The 23081-nt window shown below is 39.0% G+C and overlaps 1 protein-coding gene across 1 annotated transcript; it reads left to right on the top strand.

Annotated features, from left to right (window-relative positions):
- Window positions 1-1087: 1087 nt before the first annotated feature.
- Window positions 1088-21889, top strand: LOC146145329 (uncharacterized). Its single transcript, XM_083389627.1, has 12 exons — window positions 1088-1263; window positions 1801-1929; window positions 2923-3108; window positions 4393-4535; window positions 4988-5181; window positions 7076-7435; window positions 7839-10163; window positions 10961-11150; window positions 12504-12767; window positions 13768-13905; window positions 20645-20755; window positions 21734-21889. The coding sequence occupies exons 1-12, from the start codon at window positions 1188-1190 to the stop codon at window positions 21833-21835; spliced, it is 4218 nt and encodes a 1405-aa protein (XP_083245753.1). The 5' UTR covers window positions 1088-1187; the 3' UTR covers window positions 21836-21889.
- Window positions 21890-23081: the final 1192 nt, after the last annotated feature.

The following is a 23081-nucleotide window of genomic DNA, read 5'->3' on the forward strand; positions in this document are numbered from 1 at the left end:
AATACTTAAAAAGTACAAAAAAATATCAACTTTAATTTACACATTTTCTTTAAATCTCTGCCTTTACATTTTTCAGGTTTTCTGAGATGTGATGAATTAATTGTATTAATAAAATTTTGTATCCAGATATGTGTTAAATACCATAAAGCGTTACAGGTGAAAAATCAGGCCTACAAAATTTATTTTTTGAACTGTAATTTGGTTGAATTTTTATATTTCAGAGTGATCAAACATTATTTGTATCTCAGAGAATTAAGAAATGCATATCCTTTACTATATAGGCTACATGAGTGCTACAAAACGTAGACCAATAAACCAATTGCAATTTAACATTTAAACTAGTTTCAATAATATTGCCAAACAAGTTGAAAAAATTAATCTACAAATTTAAACAGACAAAGAATGTTGAGTCTAAGGTGACATCAATCTGTAGTTAGACTTAATTCTGTGGCAGGTGCACAATTTAGATATTTTAAAGCATTTGACGAAAATCAAATTAACAAAATTATACGCCGCTGGTCTAGAATCCTACCGCAACTCACATTATTTGGGATAGGGTGTGGGTTAGCGTTTTGGGTAAGGGTGGGTCAAGGATTATTATCAGATAATAATACTTGATCCACCCAAACGCTAACTCGCACCCTAACCCAAATATTGTACATTGATTTAATAATTGTGGTAGGATTCAAGACTAGCGCCAATCAAACAAAAAGGTTGTTATGGTGGATTCCAATTTTTTAGGTTTGTATACTGCACAAAGCCTTGACCACACAAATCTGCAAGCTTTGGCACTGCACACACAAGATCTTGAAAAGTGCCCAAAAATGCTGTCAGTATTAACACTTTCTGCCTTTAGTCCAGTATAAAATTTATTAAAAACATAGGTTACTGGCATATGTTTGGTTAGGAAAACCAATATTCATATTGTACGACTTGCCAAATGATGTCACTATAGGCCAAGTATCAATATCAGCGAAACGTTTTTGAGTGCAGTCAGGTCTTTGGTACCAGTAGTTTTAGTACTAGAAAATTTAAACTCCTCATTATAGAAAGAAATGTGCTTTATATATAACTTGCAGAATGATAATAAACACCAAAGAATAGCTACATGGTGGATTAAAATATTTGCTTAAGAACTGTCTGTTGAATGTGTTATTGTTTTCAAATACCTTGGATTGTACAAAGGAATGAATGAACAACTGGAGGCTGGAAAGGGCTTAAAGCGAAAACAAAGCCAGGACCAAGATGAGAAATCTGTGACGAGTAAGTTTTTGTGCGTGCTATTTTATTTAGAAAGGCATATAACTAAAGGCGATGTTTGTTATATTTTTTTAGATTGTCACCTGTATGTGACCATTAATTTCTAATAATTTTTGGCTGCGGTAACTCCCCTTTTTCTAAGTCGAAGTGCTATCTAGAGATTGACTATCACTTTTTTTGGACAGATACAATTTTGTTAACCGTTACCGATTTTTTTTTATTGTGAAAAATGTTCAAAATTTGAATCAATTGAAAATAAAATACAAATACTGTTTTAGTTTATATACCTTTATTAGTATTCAACTATTATTTTGCATATTAACCTGGCGTGAAGCTAAAACTCAATTTTTTCATTAAAAAATGTTTGTTGTACAGGAAAGATTATATATCATATTTTCGTACTAAAATATTGACCAAAGTATCGGCCTACATTTACTGTTTTGATAGAAAGAGACTAGAAAGCCAAATATCGGCCGATATTATCGACAAACCGATATATCGAGCTATCTCTAGTGGTATCAATGTTAAAACTTGATGCAGGTGAAAAAAAGAGAAAGAAGAAGGATGGAAGTAGCGGGGGTGGAGCTGGGGTTCGTCCGAAACATTGTCCCTTGTCGGAGAGGCAACAGCTTGCGCTACTCATGCAAATGACTGCCGAAGAGAATAATGGCAAGTTTATATTTATATTGTTTTACTTATTACACAAGTGATAAACAAGCCTATTTTGTTTTCCTGAATTAAGTACACAAAACAATTTATTTTAGTAACACAAATAAATGAAAAAACAGCTCTAGAATCTTTTATTGGAAATTGATTTAAACAGGTGTATCTACATGTAGTATTATTCTAGTTTGTAAATTTAGGAACGATATGTAGCTTTATTTATATATAAACAGCTAAAAGGTTGCATTTCTTACAGTGACTAAATCAACAAATTTGCATTGTAGTTATTTTGATAATCTAATGTACTAATAAACATTTTTGTTGAACAGTACATAGCTTCTCACAAAAAATGTGAACCTCATATAGGTAAAACTACTATGTTACACAGCTTTTACGCTTCAAAAAAAAACTTGGCTAAAAATCTGATCTGTATGTTATTTGGCAGTACTTTATCGTGACACTAAATACTTGTAAAGCTTTCTTATTTTACCTTAAACTACTCACATAAAAAATGTGAGCTCTTAGGTAACTGCTTTAGCACTGTTGTACATTATCATTAAAATAAACCATTTTGCCTTTATACCTTTTTTACAGCGCCTTAAAAAAGTTTTTCTTTGCAATGGACAAAACGTCACAACAAACCGACTAAATTGCACTTCTTAAATAAAAAATGTATAGTTTGGGGGTTTATGGCTCCACTTCAGGAAAAGTTTGGAACACTATTTGTGAACTAAGGCTGTGCTACAGGAATTCACTATTGCAAACGATTGCTTGGGTAACTTGGTCAAATTCCAAGAGCAGTTTGACGCCTTAGTAATCCAGTAGTAATCCAGAGCGTCTAAAAATGCTCTGCACACCTATGATTGGCGCCTATGTGAATATATATGTACATTTTGGCCCTTTTTAATATTTGATAAGGTTAAAGAAAAGTACTATTGGTTTTTAATTTGTTAGAATTACTTTATGATCATCTGTAACATGTTTTGTTGACTTTCACAGAGAGAAGTTCTCCCCCACCACCAAATTCTCGGAAAACCCCGGGCAGTAGCGGACGAAAAGACAAGGTCAACAAGAGAAACGAGAGAGGCGAAACTCCACTGCACCTGGCCACCATCCGAGGAGACCTGCCCTCCATTATTGACCTCATCAAGCAAGGGGCTGACATTAATGTGCAGGATTATGCGGGTATGTTTGTACTTCATAGTATTTGTTAAATTATGGTAATGGATCCTAATAGACCCTACTACAGCTACTTACCGTTTATTCTGTCATGTTTGTTCAACCTAAATTTATTTAGTATAAAGTTTTACCAATGTAGATATACAGTACACTTTTTAAAAATTGCATTTTTTCCGTTTCATTCACACTTTACCCAGCAGTCGCCAAACTACTGTGGGAGCTATAAATGCCTGTCAGTAAATTTCCCACATATGGCTTTGTTTTCATTTAGCCTCCAATCAGTTATCATTGTAGCCTTTTGTAACAAAAGTTTAAGGACCTAGGCTATTACTTAACATATTTTCCTCGGTGATAAATATCTTTACCTGTTTCTTATATTTAGTAACAGTGGCAGTAATGTGGAACAATCTGTACAGGGTTGCCAGTTTTGTACTTTTATTTTCCATAAAGCTACTCTTTTTTATGTGGATTTTTATTATACAAGACAAGGACTCAATATTAAGGGATTTCATTGCTCAGAATGCAAATCATTTTTTTTAATTTTTAGGGATTTCAGGTGGCCCAGAACCTAAAAAAAATTGGTGAATTGGTTGTAAGGATTATTCATTTTGTACTACATTTAAAAAAACTAGCAAGATGTAGTCATTGCGAATTTACTTTAAACCAAAAACTTTTACTTTACACTGTTTTCCTCATGTGGCTCCAGGGCCTCTTGGCTCATTGCCTCTCTGGGCTGTCCTGACAGTTGTTAAATTCACACTTTTGATTACTATTTTTATTTAACATTAGTTTTTAGCAACTGTCAAGTTTAAATTAATTTTTCTGTAATTTATTTTTGTACAGTTTATAATTGTGACATCACAAACATCCTCAGTTGTACCATAGATGTTGAATTACAATTTTATATAATTACATAATCAAACTAACATTTAGCTAGAAAAAAAAAACACTGATATCAATAAAGCTGTTTGTATGTCTATGAAGGCCTCTGTCAAGAAAGTTTAAGAATCCCCTTAATCGCTTATGCAATTGTCCACTATGTGTTGCTCACAACAACAGAAACTGACTCAACATTTTATAAAACAGACTAAATAAGTCTAACTTGTTCTGCTCGAAAAACTATGTGGGCATTTAAATATAAGGAATAAGCTAGGACATTACCAAGTAATTTCTCTTATGTAACCAAATTACCTTTTTAGCTATATAGTCCAATAGTGTTTTGAAAAAATGGAATAGATGACAATTTTTTTCTTTTTGAAACCACATATTTAAAGTGTTTTATTTAAACAGGATGGACTCCATTGCACGAGGCGTGCAATCACCAGCATCCACACATTGCAAAATACCTTTTGGAAAGTGGAGCCAACGTCAACTCAAAGGGTTTTGAAAACGACTATCCTCTGCACGATGCTGTCAGCAATAACCACCATGATGTAAGTAAAATAATGATTTATTTTGTTTTGTAATAAATCTTAGCGTGAGCTTTATTGAAACATGTTGTATTTGTTTTTTCTTCTTGACGTTTCGACTGTGTGTCTCTAATTTCAAAATAATATGCTGACGTAATTGAAGTAATGGTGAGATAAGTACACATTACACCCTATACAACTTTTTTAATGATTTCCTAAATGCAGCATGGCGATGGTTGGGTTTGCTAAATATATGGCAAAAATTGTGTGGATTTGTAGCATTTAAAGTACATTTGCTAATAACCTACTAGAATCATACAATGGTGCTGATTTAGTATTTCAAAACATGGATAATTTAATATGTTTGTGCATCTCTATTTTTTTGCTTTATATATTAAGTCTTTTTCGTAAATTTCAAAACCATCCTGGTTAGTTGAAATAACCTAGTAACTTAAATGTTGATGTTTTTTGTTTAGCTCGTCGAGCTGTTGCTCAAGCACGGTGCAAACCCGCTTCTTCCCAACAAGGCCGGCGAGCGGCCCCTTGACCTCAGCGAGTCCGAGGTCATCACTAAAATGATGCAGCGTGAGATCATTTCAAGCGATGACAGCGACAGGGAAAAAAGTGCTCGACACAAGTTAAGCCAGGACAAAATGAAATGGAGGGCAAGGTACAGTGTTATATATAAACAAAATATAGTCTAAAATATGTCAACAAGTGTAAGATTTCCTATGGTTCACAGACAAGTTTTATTGCAATTAGTAATTAAAAACAAATATATAACAACAATTTTGCAGTTATATTTTGCATCTTCAATAAAGCACTTTGTGCATTTTACACACAGCACATTGTATGGTATTTATGTCAGTAATAAAAAATATTATATGACTAGGAATGTGTAAACTACCTAGTACAGTGGTTCTCAACCTGGGGGTCGCGACCCAAAAGGGGGTCGCAAGGGGTTGTCTGAGGGTCGCCGTGTAGAATTTTAAAAACAAAATAATCATAAGAATTAGGCAATATGAACTAAAAGTTTAGCAATATAGAAGGAGCAAAGGCAACCGCCAGTCTAACGTTTGTCTTTGTGTGGCCTTTGCTGCAGTGAACTTGTCGCGTTTATGACGTTACAATTACACTTTTAATTAATGAATCCAGTCTATCTTCAATCAAACGATGTCCAATAAAAATGAATGGACGCTCAAACCAGGATTGCCAGAAGGCCTAAATTCGAACCAAAAACGACAAATTGTTCTAATTTTAACTGCTGTGTCCGACGGTTTGTAAATCATTAGGACAGTAAGCTATCTGCCCAAATTTTGCCGAATTTATTTGGAACATTGGATGAAGTAAAACCATGGGCTCACGAGGCCTTCAAAATAGTTTATACCAACTTTACAAATATAAGGACAAAAATTTTTCGCGCTTCGCGCGGTTTTGATTCTTATTTCTACAATAATTCCTGTGCAGCACAAAAGCGTCAGGTGTACTATAGGGCGCTCTAGTTTCAAATTGAAATTTAGGCAAACTTACAATTAAACTTGTGCTAGGTTCACAATAGGTTACAGGCAAACTATTTATACTTTTCAGCGGTATTATAACTTTTTACATAGCCTTTTCTACAACATCCACAGAATTCCGAGAATAAAATTTTGGTGTTGCAGTTTTGGCAATAGAAATGAAATTTACAGAAAGCTTTATTATTGCACTGCTGTTAACGACTAACCGTTTTGTAAATTTGTGAGAAATTTGGCTGCCCACCAAGAACATTTACCTCTACTGATTCCTTTAGTCTCACACTAGTACATGGTACATATTATTTGACCTAAAATGTGTAAATTTCACACCAACAATGTCCTAACCCTAAACCAAGCATCTGGCAACCCTGGCTCAAACCGTAATTTTAGCTTGTTATATGCATAGCGCATTTTAGCCAAATCTTAATACAATCCTAGTCTAAATTTTTTATCTCTATTTAGATTTTGCCAATTTTAAAATGTGTTTTTTATTTGCTCAGGTTTATGTATCACACTCTATAATTAGGGGGTCGCGTAAGTTATCGAAAACTTAAAAGGGGTTGCGAGAACAAAAAGGTTGAGAACCACTGACCTAGTACATGTATTACAGTTTAAACAACTGACAATTGTTAAGAAATGTTAAACATTTGGAAGATTATTTTTTTATTACAATATACACATGTTAGCAAATTGTTTTGTGATTTATTGCTGTTACTGCGGGCCCTGTAGGGTATTTTAAGGTTATTTCCTCCCCTAAACAAAATCGAGGTTAAAAATTTAATAAATTTACATAATAGGATTTGATATTTTGGATTCGTTATTCTTGGTTCAAAATAAAAAGTTCTAGAATCCCATGGGATTCTACTTTGAACATCCCTATATATGACACTTTCACACTTTGTTTAACCAATTTTATAAATGCAAGTTTGTTTTTTTTTAAAGCCTAGCCAAGTGAATTGAAATATTAAACTAAGCAGTAAGAGAAGGATATTGTGCATTCACATTTATGCTTTTCTACTATGTTGCTAGATTTAAAACCTGCATTTGCAGATCTGGGTCTGAATCCGATCCATCTGTGAAGTCAGCCAAAGTTTTAACTGCCAGCCGTCAGCTATTCAAAAGTGAGAAGAAGCTAAAGAGGCGGACAAAAACTGTTTCCTCGTCTTTCGAATCAGATGACTCGGACGACCTACCGTTGTCACGACAACTGCAGCCGGTTATACCAAAGCATTTTAGCTCATCTTCGAGCAGCAATTACGAAGTTGGCAACAAGTCGAAAGTTGTGCGAGCAGGCGATTCTGGTACTAAAAAGCCTCGGAAGAGAGTGAAAAAGAAGAAGAAGAGTTTCATGCCAAACACACCCGAGTCTTCTGATGATTGTTCTACGGATTCTGAAAAGACTTCAAAGAGGTTTGTATACAGTAACCCAATTCAATTTGACACTTGTATGAGTTGCTATATTTAAGTTATAAAAAGCAACTAACAGTAAATTAAAGGTAAATGTTTTTTTTTTTATGTTTAAATTATTTTTTGCATTTACCTGAATGCACAGCATGTTATGTCACTCTAGTGTTTTTTATCGTGATGGATTGTGGGTAGTAAAAAATACTTTTTGAAAAAGGTTAATTGAAATCCTTTTATATCAACACCAAAAAGGTTAAAATCGATGTTACAGACAAAAACTAGCCTAAAGATATATAATGTAAATTTAATGCAAATATTACTGTCACCACACTCATTTCCACATGCACAAAATAGGTCAATCTTTTGATTATCTTTCATCGCATTTAAAGGAATCTTTAAACAATTTCAGATTGCCAAGTTCGGTGCAAAAGAACAAACGGCGCTCCTCTATCAGCAGCGATGATGATCTGCCTCTTCAACTGCCCAAACCGAAACCCGCTCCCCCACTTTTCGAGGTGCCCTACCCCAGCTTGTCTTCAATATCCACAACCAGTGCTGGTACAGTACCTGTTTCAACTGTAGCGTCCCGCACATCTGAGGCCGATGTCTACGACCTGACTGACGACTTTTCTAACGAAAGTGAGATGATCAGCCTGAAGCCTGAGCACAGTCTATTTTCTCGCAAGTGGGAGAGTCCTGTCAAAACGGGTGGCATCAAAACGCCGAGCTTATTTACTCGGAAACCCTTGGTGATAACGCCAGTGAAGGTTCGCAAGGCCAGCAGAGACTCTGATTCCTCTTTGACTTTCAAGCAAGCCAAACCAGCGGAGTCTAAAACTGTTACAATTCGCCCCGTAATAAGTTCACCTTCTTATCAGAGATCGGAAATGCTCTTTGACAAACTCTTCAAATCGCCACCAAAAGAACAGGAGCGTCAAAAGCCCGAGAAACCGTTTAAGGATTTTGAAACAAAAGAAAAAGCACACACGCAATTCGGCTCCATCAAGTTCGAAACTCACTTGCCAACCTCGTTTGGGACCTTTCAGCCCACCAGCACTGTTGTCGTTTCAACCTCTTCAGATAGCATTGCTTCTATTAAAGCGCCAGTGTTGTCTTGCACTACCACATTCAGCACTGCAACCATTACAAGTGCAGTGGAGGTTAAAGTTAGTGTGCTGGCAAGCAGACTTGAAGCTGCTAAAACTCCGCACGTTATAATAAAATCTGACGACAGTGAATTGCGTAACAAGAAGAGAAAGTCCACTGATTCAGAACAAGTTGTAGAGGAAAAAGCTCAATCTCTGACATCAGCTAAAAAAGAGCTGCCCAATCCAACACGATCTGTATCGCTGGACAACAGCAGCACTCCAGCGAAAGTTCCAGTTCACGAACTTGATAAAACTCCAAAATTTGAAAAGGCAATAGAAAATAAGGCAGTTAAGAGAATTGCTCATTCAGAGTCGACCAAAGAAAAAGTTTCCAAAACACTTTCTGAACCTGGAAAAATCACTCCGAAATCTGTCACAAAATCCCATTCAACAGAAACCAAAAGGCCAACACCCAAACCGGTAGTAAAGAAGGACACCAAACCCGAGCCGAAAAAGCTTCAGCTTTTGTCGGATGATGCCTCTGGCTTTTTCAATGATATTGAGAGCCTTTCACGCCAGCGCGAACTGCAAAAGTTAAAGCAGAAAAAGAAGCAACTGCAGAAGCGCACCAAATCTAGTCCCGGTGCAAAACCGGAGGAGAAAAAGGTTTCAAAACGTCCAGAGGTGGCCCTTTCAGGGGCCACATGGCTTGACACTGCCACAACACCTGAACGCACAAAGCAGCGAAAGGCATCAGTGCAAAAGAGTGTGAAAAAAGAGCAGATTAAAGTTCTTAATCCACAAACTGGTGCAACTGAGTCTCTGCCTGTGTCCCATGCCTCCCATGAGTATATTGATTCTTCTGGGCCAAAATCCGACCCCAGCCTGTATCATGCTATTGTACCATTTGCAGGTACTCCGGAGCAGCACAGGCATGAAAGTGAACTGAATTTGCCTAATGTTTCACATCCCTATTCAACCCATAGTACCCCTAATTCACTACCTCCGCAGCAACAAGTTCCCTTTCATTCTGTTGCCAATGTTCAGGAGATGCAACAGCAGCAACAACAACTGCAAAAACAACAACAACAACTGCAACAACAATTGCAACCACAACCACAACAGCAACAACAATCGCAGCAGCAGCAAAAGCACCACCACCAAATACAGCAGCAGCCTGTGGCCTTTCAAGCCACGCCATACAGCACTGCTGGCATTCCTTTGCATCATGCAGTCCTAGTTCAAAGTTCTCAACCCCAGCCCTACCCTCATGTATCTGCAGCTGCTTTGCCTAATTCTCAACCAAAGGTTGTTGAAACTAATGTGTCCACTCTTAAGCCTTCTATTACTCCTGTGCTACCCCAGCATAATTTGTTGCCTGTTGTGACATCCACAAGCACTGAAGTACTAGTTGAGTCAGGTCAAGAAGATTTGACAACGGAGACTACAACCTCCACTGCGTTGCCGACCAATCCATTACCTTTAGCTGATAGCGATGTGACTCCTGAAGCAAAAACGGCAGATTTAGAGCAAGAAATGGACCCCGATCCTGAAAAGCCTGAACACATCCAGGAACAAGAGACTACCAAGGAGGAAGACCAACTATCAGAGTCCCAAAGAATGCTTCAAGAGTACATTCAGCAAAGGTACAACAGAGTCGGTTTTTTAATTCCAATAAAATTTTATTAGTTTTCAGGATTTACAACTTATTGCAAGAACACCTGAATATATATCATGGAGGGCTTTTTTGCTGATTAAGACAGCACGTTTTACAATGAGGATTTTTTATTTACGTTTTACCATGATGCAATTATTGTTTCTAATAGAAAATTTAGATTGTTTTTGTCATACTTGTTTAACGGGCATTAGACTGACCAATTTGAGATAACAATGTTAACCCAAGTCTGGTTAAAGGCAAACAATGATGACTACATTACTGAAGCAATTTTCTATGTTGAAACTGGAACTTCACTTTTATGGGGGCTTAGGTACAATTAGGCACCAATCATTTTGGGCACAAATAGTTAGACCTGGCAGTAGCATTTTTTGTCAGATAGACCCTTCAGTTCTATTATTGCAATAGAATTTACACACCAGAAAAACGAAATAAAAGGCTTTTGCTTTGGATAAGCCTACATCATGTTGTAATTCATTTTGGGATAAGCCTACATCATTTTGTAATTTTGCAATTTAATATTTTGCCTTATTCAAGCTTACCATTTAAGACAGTGAAAGTATTGATGTATTATGCAAACAAAGGGTCTTTACCGGTTTAATTCCAAATTCCAAAGATTCACTGGCCTAACATTACCAGATCCGCCAAAAATAAGCGCATTGCAATTCCTGTACTATAAAACTGTAATGCTGTCATCAGATGACAGCTCGGCACTTTGATCTCAGTCTTTCACAAACAACTTCATACTTAACGTGGCATTGTTTGTAGGCTATCCATGGCCACTGTGTGCTTCGAGAGCACGGAGCCGAAACGTCTGCCGGTCTACATCCCAATGTCGCAGCTGCAGGGCTCGGCCAAGAATCCGCTTAACGACAAGCTGAACGCCTACGAGGAAAGGTTCTTCATCCAGAAGCTGGCCTACGAAAAGAGGCGGCGACTGGCCAACGTAGTTCCCCAGGTACAAGTCATACCCGGTGTATTTCGATTGATGTACTTGTTTTCGTTAAGATACACAATGCACATGAAACTAAGTGGTGGCGTACGTATGGGCGCGTGTGGCTTGCCTTTGGACATGATAGAAGGCACACAAAAACGGTACCAGTTGCAAATCGCGTTGTTTGGTGTAGGTGTATAAAATCAAGTTTTATTTCAATTTCAAAGACCCGGACTTAACACAATGCTCAACAACAGGCTTTCCTGATTTCAGGTGGCATTTGGAGGGCTATACAAATACAAAAACAGTTTATATGAATAGGGAAACTTGCGATAGCCTGTGTGCGTGTAATCGGTATTTACAAAATAAATTGCTTCTGCAATTTTTAACAAACAAAAAATATCATAAAACATAGTGCTGGGTTGCAGAATACTAAATTTTTTGCTAAAATGAAATACTAAATAGTTGTATATTGTGTATATTTCTTCCATTGTCCCAGAAAAAATTATTTCCATTGTCGCAGTTGCATAATTATAAAAACTTGATTCATGGTCACAAAATGTTAAAGCTCTATGTAAATGTAATTCTGTAAAAGATCAACTTTAATGAACGCTGGGGAAAATACTAAAACTGTTATTACGTTAAAACTGTTATTGCGTAGTACCACATCTCAAAACCACGAACGTAAGAAATCTGTGCTCAAGTGTCCTAAAAAAACGCTTTTCAAAGGTCAAACATTGCGCAAAAAGTCTCCAAAAGTTATCAACCATTGCCAACTTCACATCTTAAACCAGTGATTCCCAAACTGTGTGCCACGAAACTTTATGTAATTTTGAAAAATAAGGTATTTGTATTACCAACAGACATACACGCAAACATTTAAAACTCAAATACGCACTACCCATTATAGATCTCAGTTATTAACACACATATGTGAATGTTTCATTGAATAAATGATATGGTACTGTGGATCCCCTTCTATGAGGTTGCTTGTACTAACAGATTGAGCAAGCATTGGCGTATGGTTGTTTCTCGACTCGTTCCCTTCTGAGCCTGCGTAGCTCAGTTGGCAGAGCGACGGTCCCGGCTTGACCGGAGGTCGTGAGTTCGAACCTCACTGCAGGCTAGTTGTTTTTCTAGTCTGCTCGCTTGCATCATAGATCAACAGATTCGGTGAGTCTGCGATGGCTTTCGGTGTACCCATTACAAATTAATCATATTAGGACAATTACATATATTTTTTTTTGTATTAAGAGCGATTGTAAAACGACTCTATTGTTGTTCTGTTAAAGGTGTGCCGCGAAATATTTAAGATATCTGCAGTGTGCCGCGAGCCAAAAAGTTTGGCTACCACTGTCTTAAACTGACGTTCTTTAGGCGCCGCAGTACTACTGGGAGTACATGACCTTCACCGGCGGTTACCTGCTAAGCGGTCGCAAGGAAAGCCAGCTGTCGGTGCCCGTCCTAGCGCCCCCGCCCCACCTCTGCGACCCCATGGTTGACCTTTTCACCCAACACGAGGAGCAGAGGGTGCGTCTTCGCGTACAGCACGCCATCGAACGTGAGAAGCTGATTATCTCTTGTGAGCAGGAGATTATGCGCGAACACTGCCGCGCCGCCCGCACCATACAGAATCAGCAGGTAAATGCGTTATGGCGATTTTTTGGCGATTGCCTTTTTTGAGTATATTATACGCGTTTTGGCCATTTTCGTTTCGCTTTTTTTAAGTACTCCCAAAGATTGACTTCTGCAGTGCGAAGAAGGCTTCTGCTAGTTGTTGCTTTTTTTACATGCTGTTTAGACTAGGCTACTATCTCTACTTGACAAAATCATCAGGTAACTGCCTTTTGGCCATTTTCTTTTCGCTTTTTGAAGTACTCCTTAAGATTGACTACTGTGTGAACGCCGCAATTCGAAGAAGGCCTCTGCTTGTTTTTTTTGACATGCTGTTTAGCCTAGCCTACTACCTCAACTTGACTGGATCAGCATGTAAATGCGTTTCGGCGTTTGTTTTTGTTTCGTTTCGCTTTTCTGTTTCTTTCTGTGGGAACGCCGCAATGCAAAGAAGGCCTCTGCGGTTTTGTTTTATATGCGGTTGAGTCTAGGCTACCATCTCGAAACTTTGTTTCTAAGTATTTAACGAATTCATTTACATAGTCCACCTTTGTTAAAGGTTTGTTGAACTTTTTATGGTTTGTAGTTTTCAATTGGAATATTGCGACAAAGTGCAATTGAGAATATATTTACAAAATGCGGTTCTCGCCTCCCTAAATAGCGAGTAGCATCGCACAAAAAACGTTGCATTAGTACTAATCAAATCGTGTTCGCCTGATGCGAAATGAGCAATCAATTAGCTTCGGTTTATCTGCTAATGTCAGGGTATTGGCAAATTGACAGGTGGTTGTGTAGTATCTAACTCATAAGCAAACTATACACGTAAAAAATATTTGTGCGCCTATTTTCTTAAGATTTTTGTCTTGTTTTTAAACCAAACTAATCGCCAAATGTAACATTTAAAAAAGCGTTTGAATTGATTTTAGATGTAGACGAAACTTACAGCGCTGTCAGTTGTGACATAAATCGGTCCTGTCTTTTTCATTTGCGATCTATTAAAATGACCTTTTGGCCTTTCCTTGCTTAGGTTCCCTACAGCGCATGCGCGGTCCTGATGGACAACGAGGTGTACAACCTGCCGAGGAATAACAACGACAACGAACCTCCTGGCAAACCTTCGATCCGGGACCGCTTCAACGCGAGACTATTTATTTCCTGGCTGCAGGTAACCAACGTTAAAAAACAGATCTTTTTGTTCAAGTGATGGTGATTACCCGCTTTATATTTCTTACGTTTGCGTTAGAAAAAAGGGTTGTTAATTTAGCGGCTGTTGTTTTGGGTAAGAAGGCGCTGGCCCTTAAGACGAGAGCCGACGGCTGCCTATGGTCTCTTACACGTTCCTAGTCAAGACTGACTTCAAAGAACAAGCGCTAAATTACCTGTCCTTAACTGCTTGAACTCTAGACAGAGTCACTTCACGTAGTTGACATTGCTTGTTGAGTATATATTCACAAATCCCAGCAGTACACACGATATGGTAACGCGGGGATTCAAGCCGCCAGTCTATAAGACGAATAATCGCGAAACGCTGAAAGCTCTCGGCTCGGCGCTTAGTTACGCCCCAGTCAACGCCGGTCACGTGCATAGTGACGCCAAATTAAGCAATGTAGGGTAAAATGCTTAATAAAGGCCACAGTTAAAGACTTTATTAAACAAACGTACATGACGAGGCTTCGGCCTAAGCTATACTCTCCTTATCCCAATATTGGAAACTTTAATCAACACAGTATATTACCAAACAGGTTACAACGAATAAGTTTCCATCAAAGTGGATTTCAAAAATCTGTGTTTTGTAAGATAAAAATCCTGAAATATAATAGACGAAATCTAAAGAGTTATATCCTTCCAGTTTTGTTTCAATTTTTTCTACAGTTGTAATTTCTGAAAAGCTTTTACAATTTGTTTATTTTTTTAAAGTACCATAACAACCGAAATTGATGTTGGAAAGTATTTTAGGAAGGCTGGATTTTGTGCAATGGTTAGGAAATACAACGCGGTGTTTTCAATTTGAGAATTTATATTTGTTAAAATAATTATCTCTAACTTCAGGGTTTGTATTGATTTAAAATTCGCACAGTCGGGCAAGTATCTACAATTTTCGCCAGTCGAGCGAATATTTACTAATCAGAACTCGCTTAATTGGAATTACACTCGCCAAAAAAGGTGACCTCCGTCTACCAATTTCCGCCCAACAAATTTGTTTTTCCTGTAAATTAACCTGTCATTCTATTTTGGTGGGTATACTGGGTATACAATACTACATACATAGCCCTCAGACGGATGGCCTCGATTTTTATCACCAGGCTTTTAAATGCGAAGAGTTTTTTTTCCACGTGCAATACGCTTGTTTAATTCTGTAGTTATGCAAGGGTATATCGTTAGCGATTTAGTCCGAAATTGGTCTTTATTCTGCGACGTTTAATATAATGATCTCATAATGATAGGTGTCAATCAGCACTCGACTGTAGCGAATTGCGCTCGTATTAGTGAGCGTAGGAGTGAAAACCCAATCCCGAACTTAAAAGTATCAATTTCTTATAGCTAAAACAAAAAATCGCACAACCTCATTGATAACACTGGATCACTAACAAGTTTTTAGTTTCCTACAGTTTGTTAGTTTGACATTTTGTCTTGTAGTATGTTACTGTATATTGGTACCGGATTGAACATCATTTTTGATGTTTTTTGGCTTCGCGATTGTTGTGTTTCTAACCTTTGTTTGCCTTGCAAGAATAGTAAACAGAGTCCAAGTAAGTAACTGGTTTAATTCGAATGGATATAACACAAGAAGGGCACGAGCATTTATAGGCGAGTAGTCGCGTAATTTACATTGCGATACAATTAACGTACAACACAAGCAATGATTACAAAACACGTGACTAGAGCACGCGGCTCAGGGGCCGCGGGCAACCTCTCGCTGTAGAACCACGTGAACACTCCATGACACCTCCCCTTTGAAAGAAACGCCTCGTTAACAGCAATATAGCTGTCGAGGCTTACGTGGGCGTTTCGAGCGTCGTGGATTGTGAGGTCCGTACTCATCTTGATTGGCTGTGGCCAAATTGGGATTTGGCAGAACCAAGGTTGGCCGCGTAGAATTCGTTGAGGGTCGAGGAGCCGGAAAGTTATTTTCTCCTGGATCAGCGTCCTCGTCGCTGGTGTAGCGAAATTGAAGTTGGTCGATATGGCGCCTCCATATCGGACCACGGGGAATCACCTTGACATTTACACTTCGACTGCCATGTCGTTTGGTTATAATAGCTGGGACCCAACGTCCATCTTTGTCGCGCTTTGGACCAAAGTATAACGCATAACAGGGATCGCCAACTTTAAACGAGTGTCGTAGTTTGTGAATGATTTCCCTTCGAGGATAGTCTTTCGATGCACATTTCATCTGCTCGCGTGGCTTTACGTGAGCTGGCGTGGGAAACAAGGTGTCGATCCGAGCACGAATTTGACGTCCGTTTAACAACTCACTCGGAGAGAAACCGTTGCTGTCAGGTGTACGTCGGTACTGGATTAAGAACTCCAATAGCGCTTCGTGGGGAGACTTCGATGACTTACGGAGAGCTTTCTTGAAAGTCTGCACAAGCCTCTCGGCAGCACCGTTTGTAGCAGGGTGATAAGGAGCACCTGTTAAATGTATAATTCCCCTTTGTTTGCAGAACTCTTGAAATTCTGCCGAAAGAAATGCTTGAGCATTATCCGAGACAATAGTGTGCGGGTACCCGAAATGCGCAAAATCCTGTTCTAGAAATTCCATAGTAGTTTTGGTTGACATGGATTGCGTTCGGTGAATGCACGGATACTTAGAGTATGCGTCGATTACCACCAGCCAATTGTAGCCCATAAAATTCACTGCATGATCAATGTGAATTCTGCTCCACGGCTTCTCTGGCATCATCCACGGATGAATGACTGCTTTGGTTGGTGCGTTCTGATGCTGTGCACAAGTAGTACAACGCTGACACAATGACAATATATCTGCATCAATATTTGGCCAGTATACGGCGGTTCGTGCCAGTTGCTTCATGCGCTGAACACCGAAATGTCCCTGGTGCAATAGCTGCAAGACTTGGGGTCGAAGTCTGAGCGGAATTACAATTCGCGATCCATAGAGCAAACATCCATGGCAAGTACTTAACGAATCGGATATTTTCCGAAACTTCTCCGCGTCATCATCAGCACTTTGATTGCATTTAGGTGGCCAGCCTTCCCTTGTAAATCGCACAACACGCGATAAGACAGAATCCACTTTGGTTTCCTTCTGGAGGGTGGCGCTATCGGCGGGCTTCACTTGTAAGCTTAATGTAGTGATGGAGCAAACGGTGTCCACGTCATCTACACTCTCCTCTCCGTCGAACTCCTCATCTTTACCTCCAGGTAAACGACTAAGTGCGTCAGCATTGCCGTGTTCTGACGTCTTTCTATACTCAATGTCATAGTTAAATTGACTGAGAAAAAGTGCCCATCTTGCGAGTCGATTTGCCGCAAGTGCCGGAGTAGGCTTGCTTGGCCCGAATAGTGCCAGTAACGGTTTGTGGTCGGTGACAAGAATAAATTTCCTCCCGAACAAGTACTGGTAAAACTTTTTCAGCGCGAAAATAATAGAAAGAGCTTCCTTTTGTATTTGACTATAGTTGCGCTGACTGGTTGAAAGCGTCTTTGAAGCATTAGATATCGGCCTTTCAGTACCGTCAGGATAACGGTGAAATAAAACAGCGCCAATTCCAACACTTGAAGCATCACATGCAATTCCGATCGGAAGCGATGAATTGAAGTGAGTTAAAACATTATCTTCCGAAAGCCATGCTTTTAACTGATCGAAAGATTTTTGTTGAACCGCTCCCCATTTCCACGAAATGTTAGACCGGGTAAGTTGATATAAAGGTTCTGCCACTTCGGCAAAGTTGGTCGGCAGAAACTTTCCATAAAATTGAACGGACCCCAAGAATGAACGTAGAGTTGTTGCATCCTTCGGAGGTGACATATTCAATACAGCATCAAGCTTGGAACCTTTTGCAATTCCACTTTTAAACAGTGTATGCCCCAAGTATTCCACTTTGGGTTGCGCGAACACACATTTCTCCAATCGGCAGCGAAGTCCTTTGTCATGCAACCGTTGGAAAACTTGACGAAGATTACGAAGATGTTCCTCTGCACACGAACCACTGACTAAAAGATCATCCAAGTAGACAGCAACTCCTGGAAGGTCTTTTGTAAGGTCATCCATTATTTCCTGAAAATACCCTGGAGCGGAGTGTATACCGAAAGGTAAAACATTTTGCAGAAGAACTCCACGATGTGTGCTAAGAGCCAACCTTTTTCGGCTTTCTGGTCCGAGACGTATCTGATTGTACGCATCAGCCAAGTCGATTTTCGTGAAGCCATATCCACCTTGCAACTTGCGTAACAAATCTTCTGGAAGCGGCAAAGGGTGGCGGTGCGTGGCCAGTTGCGGGTTTACCGTCACCGAATAGTCACCACACACGCGCAATCGACCTTTGGATTTCCCTGGAAGCGGAGTTTTGCGTATGGGTACCACAGGCGTACCCCAGTCGTTGAACTTCGCTGGAGTCCAGATTCCTTTAGTGATGCCAACATCATATGCTTGTCCCACGTCTTGCTGAAGAGCAAACGGAACTGAGCGAGCTTTACAAAACACAGGCTTCGTCGCGGATTTGAATTGTACCTCTAATTCAAAGTCCTTTAGACAACCTAACTCTTCTTTGAACAGGTCCGGAAATTGACTACAAAGTTTCCGGCAATCCGTTTGTAACTGAATATCAGGTTGAGTATCGATAGATAAAGCACGTACGGGAACAACATCGGTAAATATCAATTTGTCCACTGATATTTTTAGAGACTGAATAGCATTTCTCCCAAGTAAATCAAGGTTCGGTATCTTAGATACGTGGAACTCTAGCGTACACTTGGTTTCATCATATGCTGCTTCTGCCTGAAAAATACCGATTAGTGGCACTGAATGTTCTGTCGCCGAATTGAAACGGTAAGTAGGCGTCTCCAGCGTTGGACTGCCAATTCGCTTCCATGTATCAACAGATAAGAAGTTTCCGGTAGTAGCAGTATCAAGCTCCAAGCAACAAATCTTGTCTAAAACGTAAATATTGACGTCCAGCTTCGGAGTTGACCTCCCAATGCTTGAAATAGGCTTCACCGTATGAACCATGCTTAAAGGTTTTGTTGACGCCAGTTTCTTTCGACAAGCTACTTCCAAATGACCGATACGTCTGCAAAACTTGCAAGTTGAACTTCGGTGACGACATGTGGAAGCAAAATGTCCAGACTTGCCACAGCGATAGCAACACATGTTCGACTTGGCTTTACTGTCCCTCGAAGCATAACTTGCGGCGTCCTCTGAAACTTTAGTATACGGAGACGGACTTGGCTTCGCTGCTTCGCGTACCTTTTGAACAGAGCCTCGGTTTCCATATACAGTTTCCTTCGCAACTTTAGCAGCATCCTCCGTTTGAATGGAAACTTCGATGGCTCGCGCAAAACTGAGCTCATCAGCCTTAATTTTGAAAAGTGCCTTGAGAACAGCCTCATTGCCGATCGAGCAAATCAAGCGCGTGCGAAGTGCCTCGTCCAACGGGTCTCTGATTGCCGAAAAGTCGCAAGTGGCTGCCTCAAGACGAATGCGTGCAGCCAATTCTTGAACAGTCTCACCAGGCTTCCGTTGCATATTACTCCAAAACTTGAACCGTTCCCGAATGACGAATCGCTTTGGGTCAAACTGGTTCTTCATAAAACCCTCAATGTCGCTAATAGATAGATCATTAACACTTTTGGACGGGCTGCCCTGAAGTGCCAAGTTTGATAACAGCTTGTAAGTTGTAGGAGTTTGGTTTGTTAAGAAAACCTGAGCCTTTCGTTCGCTTGGGACCGCGTGTGCTTTGATAAACGTGCTGAACCTCGACCAATAATCATTCCATAACTCAGACGTAGAATCAAATGGATTGAAACTTGGTACTGCTGCGGATGACGTAGCTGCTTGCGGTAACCCAGCCTTTTCCACTAGAGCCATCATTACATGCATTTGTTCTTCGTGGCGTCTTGACTGTTCTTCGTGGCGTTTGGATTGTTCATCCTGGCGTTGTGCTTGTTGCTGTAACTGTGCTTGCATGAGCTTCAATATTTCTTCCATTGCGCAAACAAAAGTAGTTGGAAAAGTCAAACTGCGTAGATACCTCGTTCAGAAGACCTTGAATCCAATATCCTCGTCGCCAAAACTCTGTTGTGTTTCTAACCTTTGTTTGCCTTGCAAGAATAGTAAACAGAGTCCAAGTAAGTAACTGGTTTAATTCGAATGGATATAACACAAGAAGGGCACGAGCATTTATAGGCGAGTAGTCGCGTAATTTACATTGCGATACAATTAACGTACAACACAAGCAATGATTACAAAACACGTGACTAGAGCACGCGGCTCAGGGGCCGCGGGCAACCTCTCGCTGTAGAACCACGTGAACACTCCATGACAGCGATGACCACGGATTTTCAGAGATGACGTCATGAATTGACGTCACAATACAAATAGACTTCTAAAATCTGCTGATTTCGGTCAAAAAAAAAATATAAAAGTGTCTACGTACATTCAGTGCAAAACCGCTTTATTTGTTATTAAACTCTTTTCTTTGAAAAATTGATTGCTACTAAACGTACACAAATATTTCACTTGGATGGGCCTTCATAGACCCTCAAAACTAGTTCACGGACCACAAGGCGTCCATGGACCCCAGTTTCAAAATCCCTGATATAAAGGAAACAACGGCCATCCCGGTTTTCGGGTATGGGCATTTTTTTGGGCCGTGCAACTAAAACCCTCAATATTATATCGTCGATTTTTTCGCTGTTAAACTGTAGCTCTGCTTTGTTTGCAGGACGTCGACGACAAGTACGAAAAGATGAAGAGCTCGCTTCTGACGCGACAGAAGCACGAAGCCGAGGCGATGTACGCAATGCAGAAGACCGAGTGGTACCTCAAGTTACAGGTAAAACCTAGTCCAGGCTTGCCACCAGTGTTGTTAAACAAGTTATGTTAAGTCATTTGTAAAATAACTTAAGTCCAAGTCAAGTCTTTTTGAATGAATAAAAAGTCAAGTAATAATTAAAGCAAGTCATTTCCAAGTCAAGTCCTTTTTATAAAAATTACACGTTAACTATTAAAAAAAATTACACGTTAAGTTATTAAAATTGAGTAGAGTCCTCCGATTATTATGAACAACCCCCTTTTACGAAAAATGCCTTATGAAAACATTAAATTTCAACCAGAGTAATTTGTCTAAAAGACTTAAGTCAAGTTAAGTCATTTGCTTGAAAGACTTAAGTCAAGTCAAGTCATTTGAAAACAGTGACTTGAGTGCGCTTAAATCAAGTTATTGCATTAAGGCATTACATCATTGATTGCCATAAAGCTTTTGTAGCTTCATAACACACTGCATAAAATGCGTTTTATATAGTGAAAAAAAATCTTTAAGATGATAGTATGTGCAGCTTAAGTTATAAGTTTAGAAGGTGCCAGTGTAAAACAATTTTTTTATACTATTCGTTTTTGCGTTATACGTGGTATTTATACTGTGTTTTTTAATTATAATAAAAAAACGTCAAGTATGTCAATGAAAAGTTTATAATTGTCTTTAAACTTTTCAATGTCTTTTCATAAAATGGTGTGGCAAACCTACTAACTGTTTTCGATGTATTGATTGTCTGCGATATTAAACGTTATAAAAGCGAGGAAAATGTTTCAACAATTTTTTTGATATACATACATACGTGTGTTTTTTGGTTTGGTAAAAAAAAAGATCGGAATCAGCCTTTTTGATTTTAGTTTATAGTTGACGACTAAGTGTTCTTACATTTTTGTAAAACTTGGTTAATATATTACCGCTTGTAGTGATATTTCTTAGTACTACCCAGAAAAAATATTTCAAACGTTTCGCATAAAATATATCTGATTTTTTGTCATTCAGGAGTTGGACCCTAGTCAACGAGCCTTGACGATTTCTGACGTCAACGAATTACACGTCCCCATGGTCAACATTGCTGGGGATTTCGACCTTTTACCCGCCTAAAGTTTCAATTCTTTGTTCTCTTTCCTTCTTATTGGTAGAGGTGTATTTGTTTCAATAAAAACACAATAATTTCTAGAACATGCCGTTATTTTATGTTTTTTTTTTAATTAGGACATAACTAGGTATTTCTGCTTCAGTGAGCATAATTTTCTACCATCGCATATAATTGGGAGTCCCCATTGTATGTACGTATGGAAACGCGCGTTTTGGTAAGGTGGCAATTTATCGCCACGTCAAATATATGGATCCCACAGTTGAGGTGAAATCAAATATTTCGATGAATGGGGCAATTTTTTTTTTTTTTTGTGAAATGCGCATGTTTCGTTAAATTCGTAAATTTAATAGGCAAAATTTACAGGAAACCTACGCATCTTAAACAATTTTAGGCTAAGTTTAGACAAACGTGAGAGGTTGGCTCACACTATAGCAGGGGTGGGCAAATGTGTTCAATGAAAGAGCCATGTTCAGAAAATACAATTCTCAGAGAGCCTCAAAATTAGCAAATGAAATTCCGTTGACTCGCTTATAAGTATAACTCTTCGGACTCTATGTCTCGTGTTACGTCAAAAACGAAATGCTGGCCTAAATAAAGAAAAGAAAAAGAGAGAACCTTCATAAACGGTACTCTTGGTAGCATTTCCAATTTTTTTGGAATTAACGAATCGACTAGAAGAGCCACAAAAAACATGCCGGCGAGCCGCAGTTTGCCCGCCCCTGCACTATAGGCTCGTTTTGCTCTGGTGTCCAGCAGTAGCGTCACTTTGTTTACGTATAAGGCGTGACCAGCGTTCATGGCAAATTTGCATGTACGTTTTTGATTAATTGTCTATAATTTTTTGGTGAAAAGACTTATGTGTAAAAATATTGCTTCACTAAATAGGCCAATGCTCTGTCGAAAAAAAGGTACGATTATTATGTTTGCTGAATAAATCAGACCTACGCCAAAAAAACGACCCAACCAAAAGGTGCTTGAATGTCTATTGTTGCCCCAACACCCGGGTAAGTTCAAACATGCTCGGAGTTATCGCGGACAACTTGTTTGCAACATAAAACACATTCCGCTTGTTCAACAAATTGACAAAAATATAAACGAAATACACAAAAAACGCTTATTTAGGCATGTAATTGCCTACAACTGTTGTTCTCAGCCTTTTATGGCTTGCGGAACGCCTGAGAAATAATAAATATATTGCGGCACCCCTATAAGATTTTTCCGTTGGTAAATCACTTGAATGTAACAATAAAC

The sequence above is a fragment of the Ascidiella aspersa genome, chromosome 5 (genome assembly GCF_963924565.1).
Source record: "Ascidiella aspersa chromosome 5, kaAscAspe10.2, whole genome shotgun sequence".
Lineage (NCBI taxonomy): Eukaryota > Metazoa > Chordata > Ascidiacea > Phlebobranchia > Ascidiidae > Ascidiella > Ascidiella aspersa.

What these genes read in the sequence shown, in the direction of transcription:
- LOC146145329 (XM_083389627.1), top strand. Translation starts at nt 1,188, where the DNA reads ATGAATGAACAACTGGAGGCTGGAAAGGGCTTAAAGCGAAAACAAAGC. An exon ending in TCAGCAATAACCACCATGAT is followed by an intron (nt 4,536 to 4,987) that starts GTAAGTAAAATA and finishes TTTTTTGTTTAG; the next exon opens with CTCGTCGAGCTGTTGCTCAA. An exon ending in GCACCATACAGAATCAGCAG is followed by an intron (nt 12,768 to 13,767) that starts GTAAATGCGTTA and finishes TTCCTTGCTTAG; the next exon opens with GTTCCCTACAGCGCATGCGC.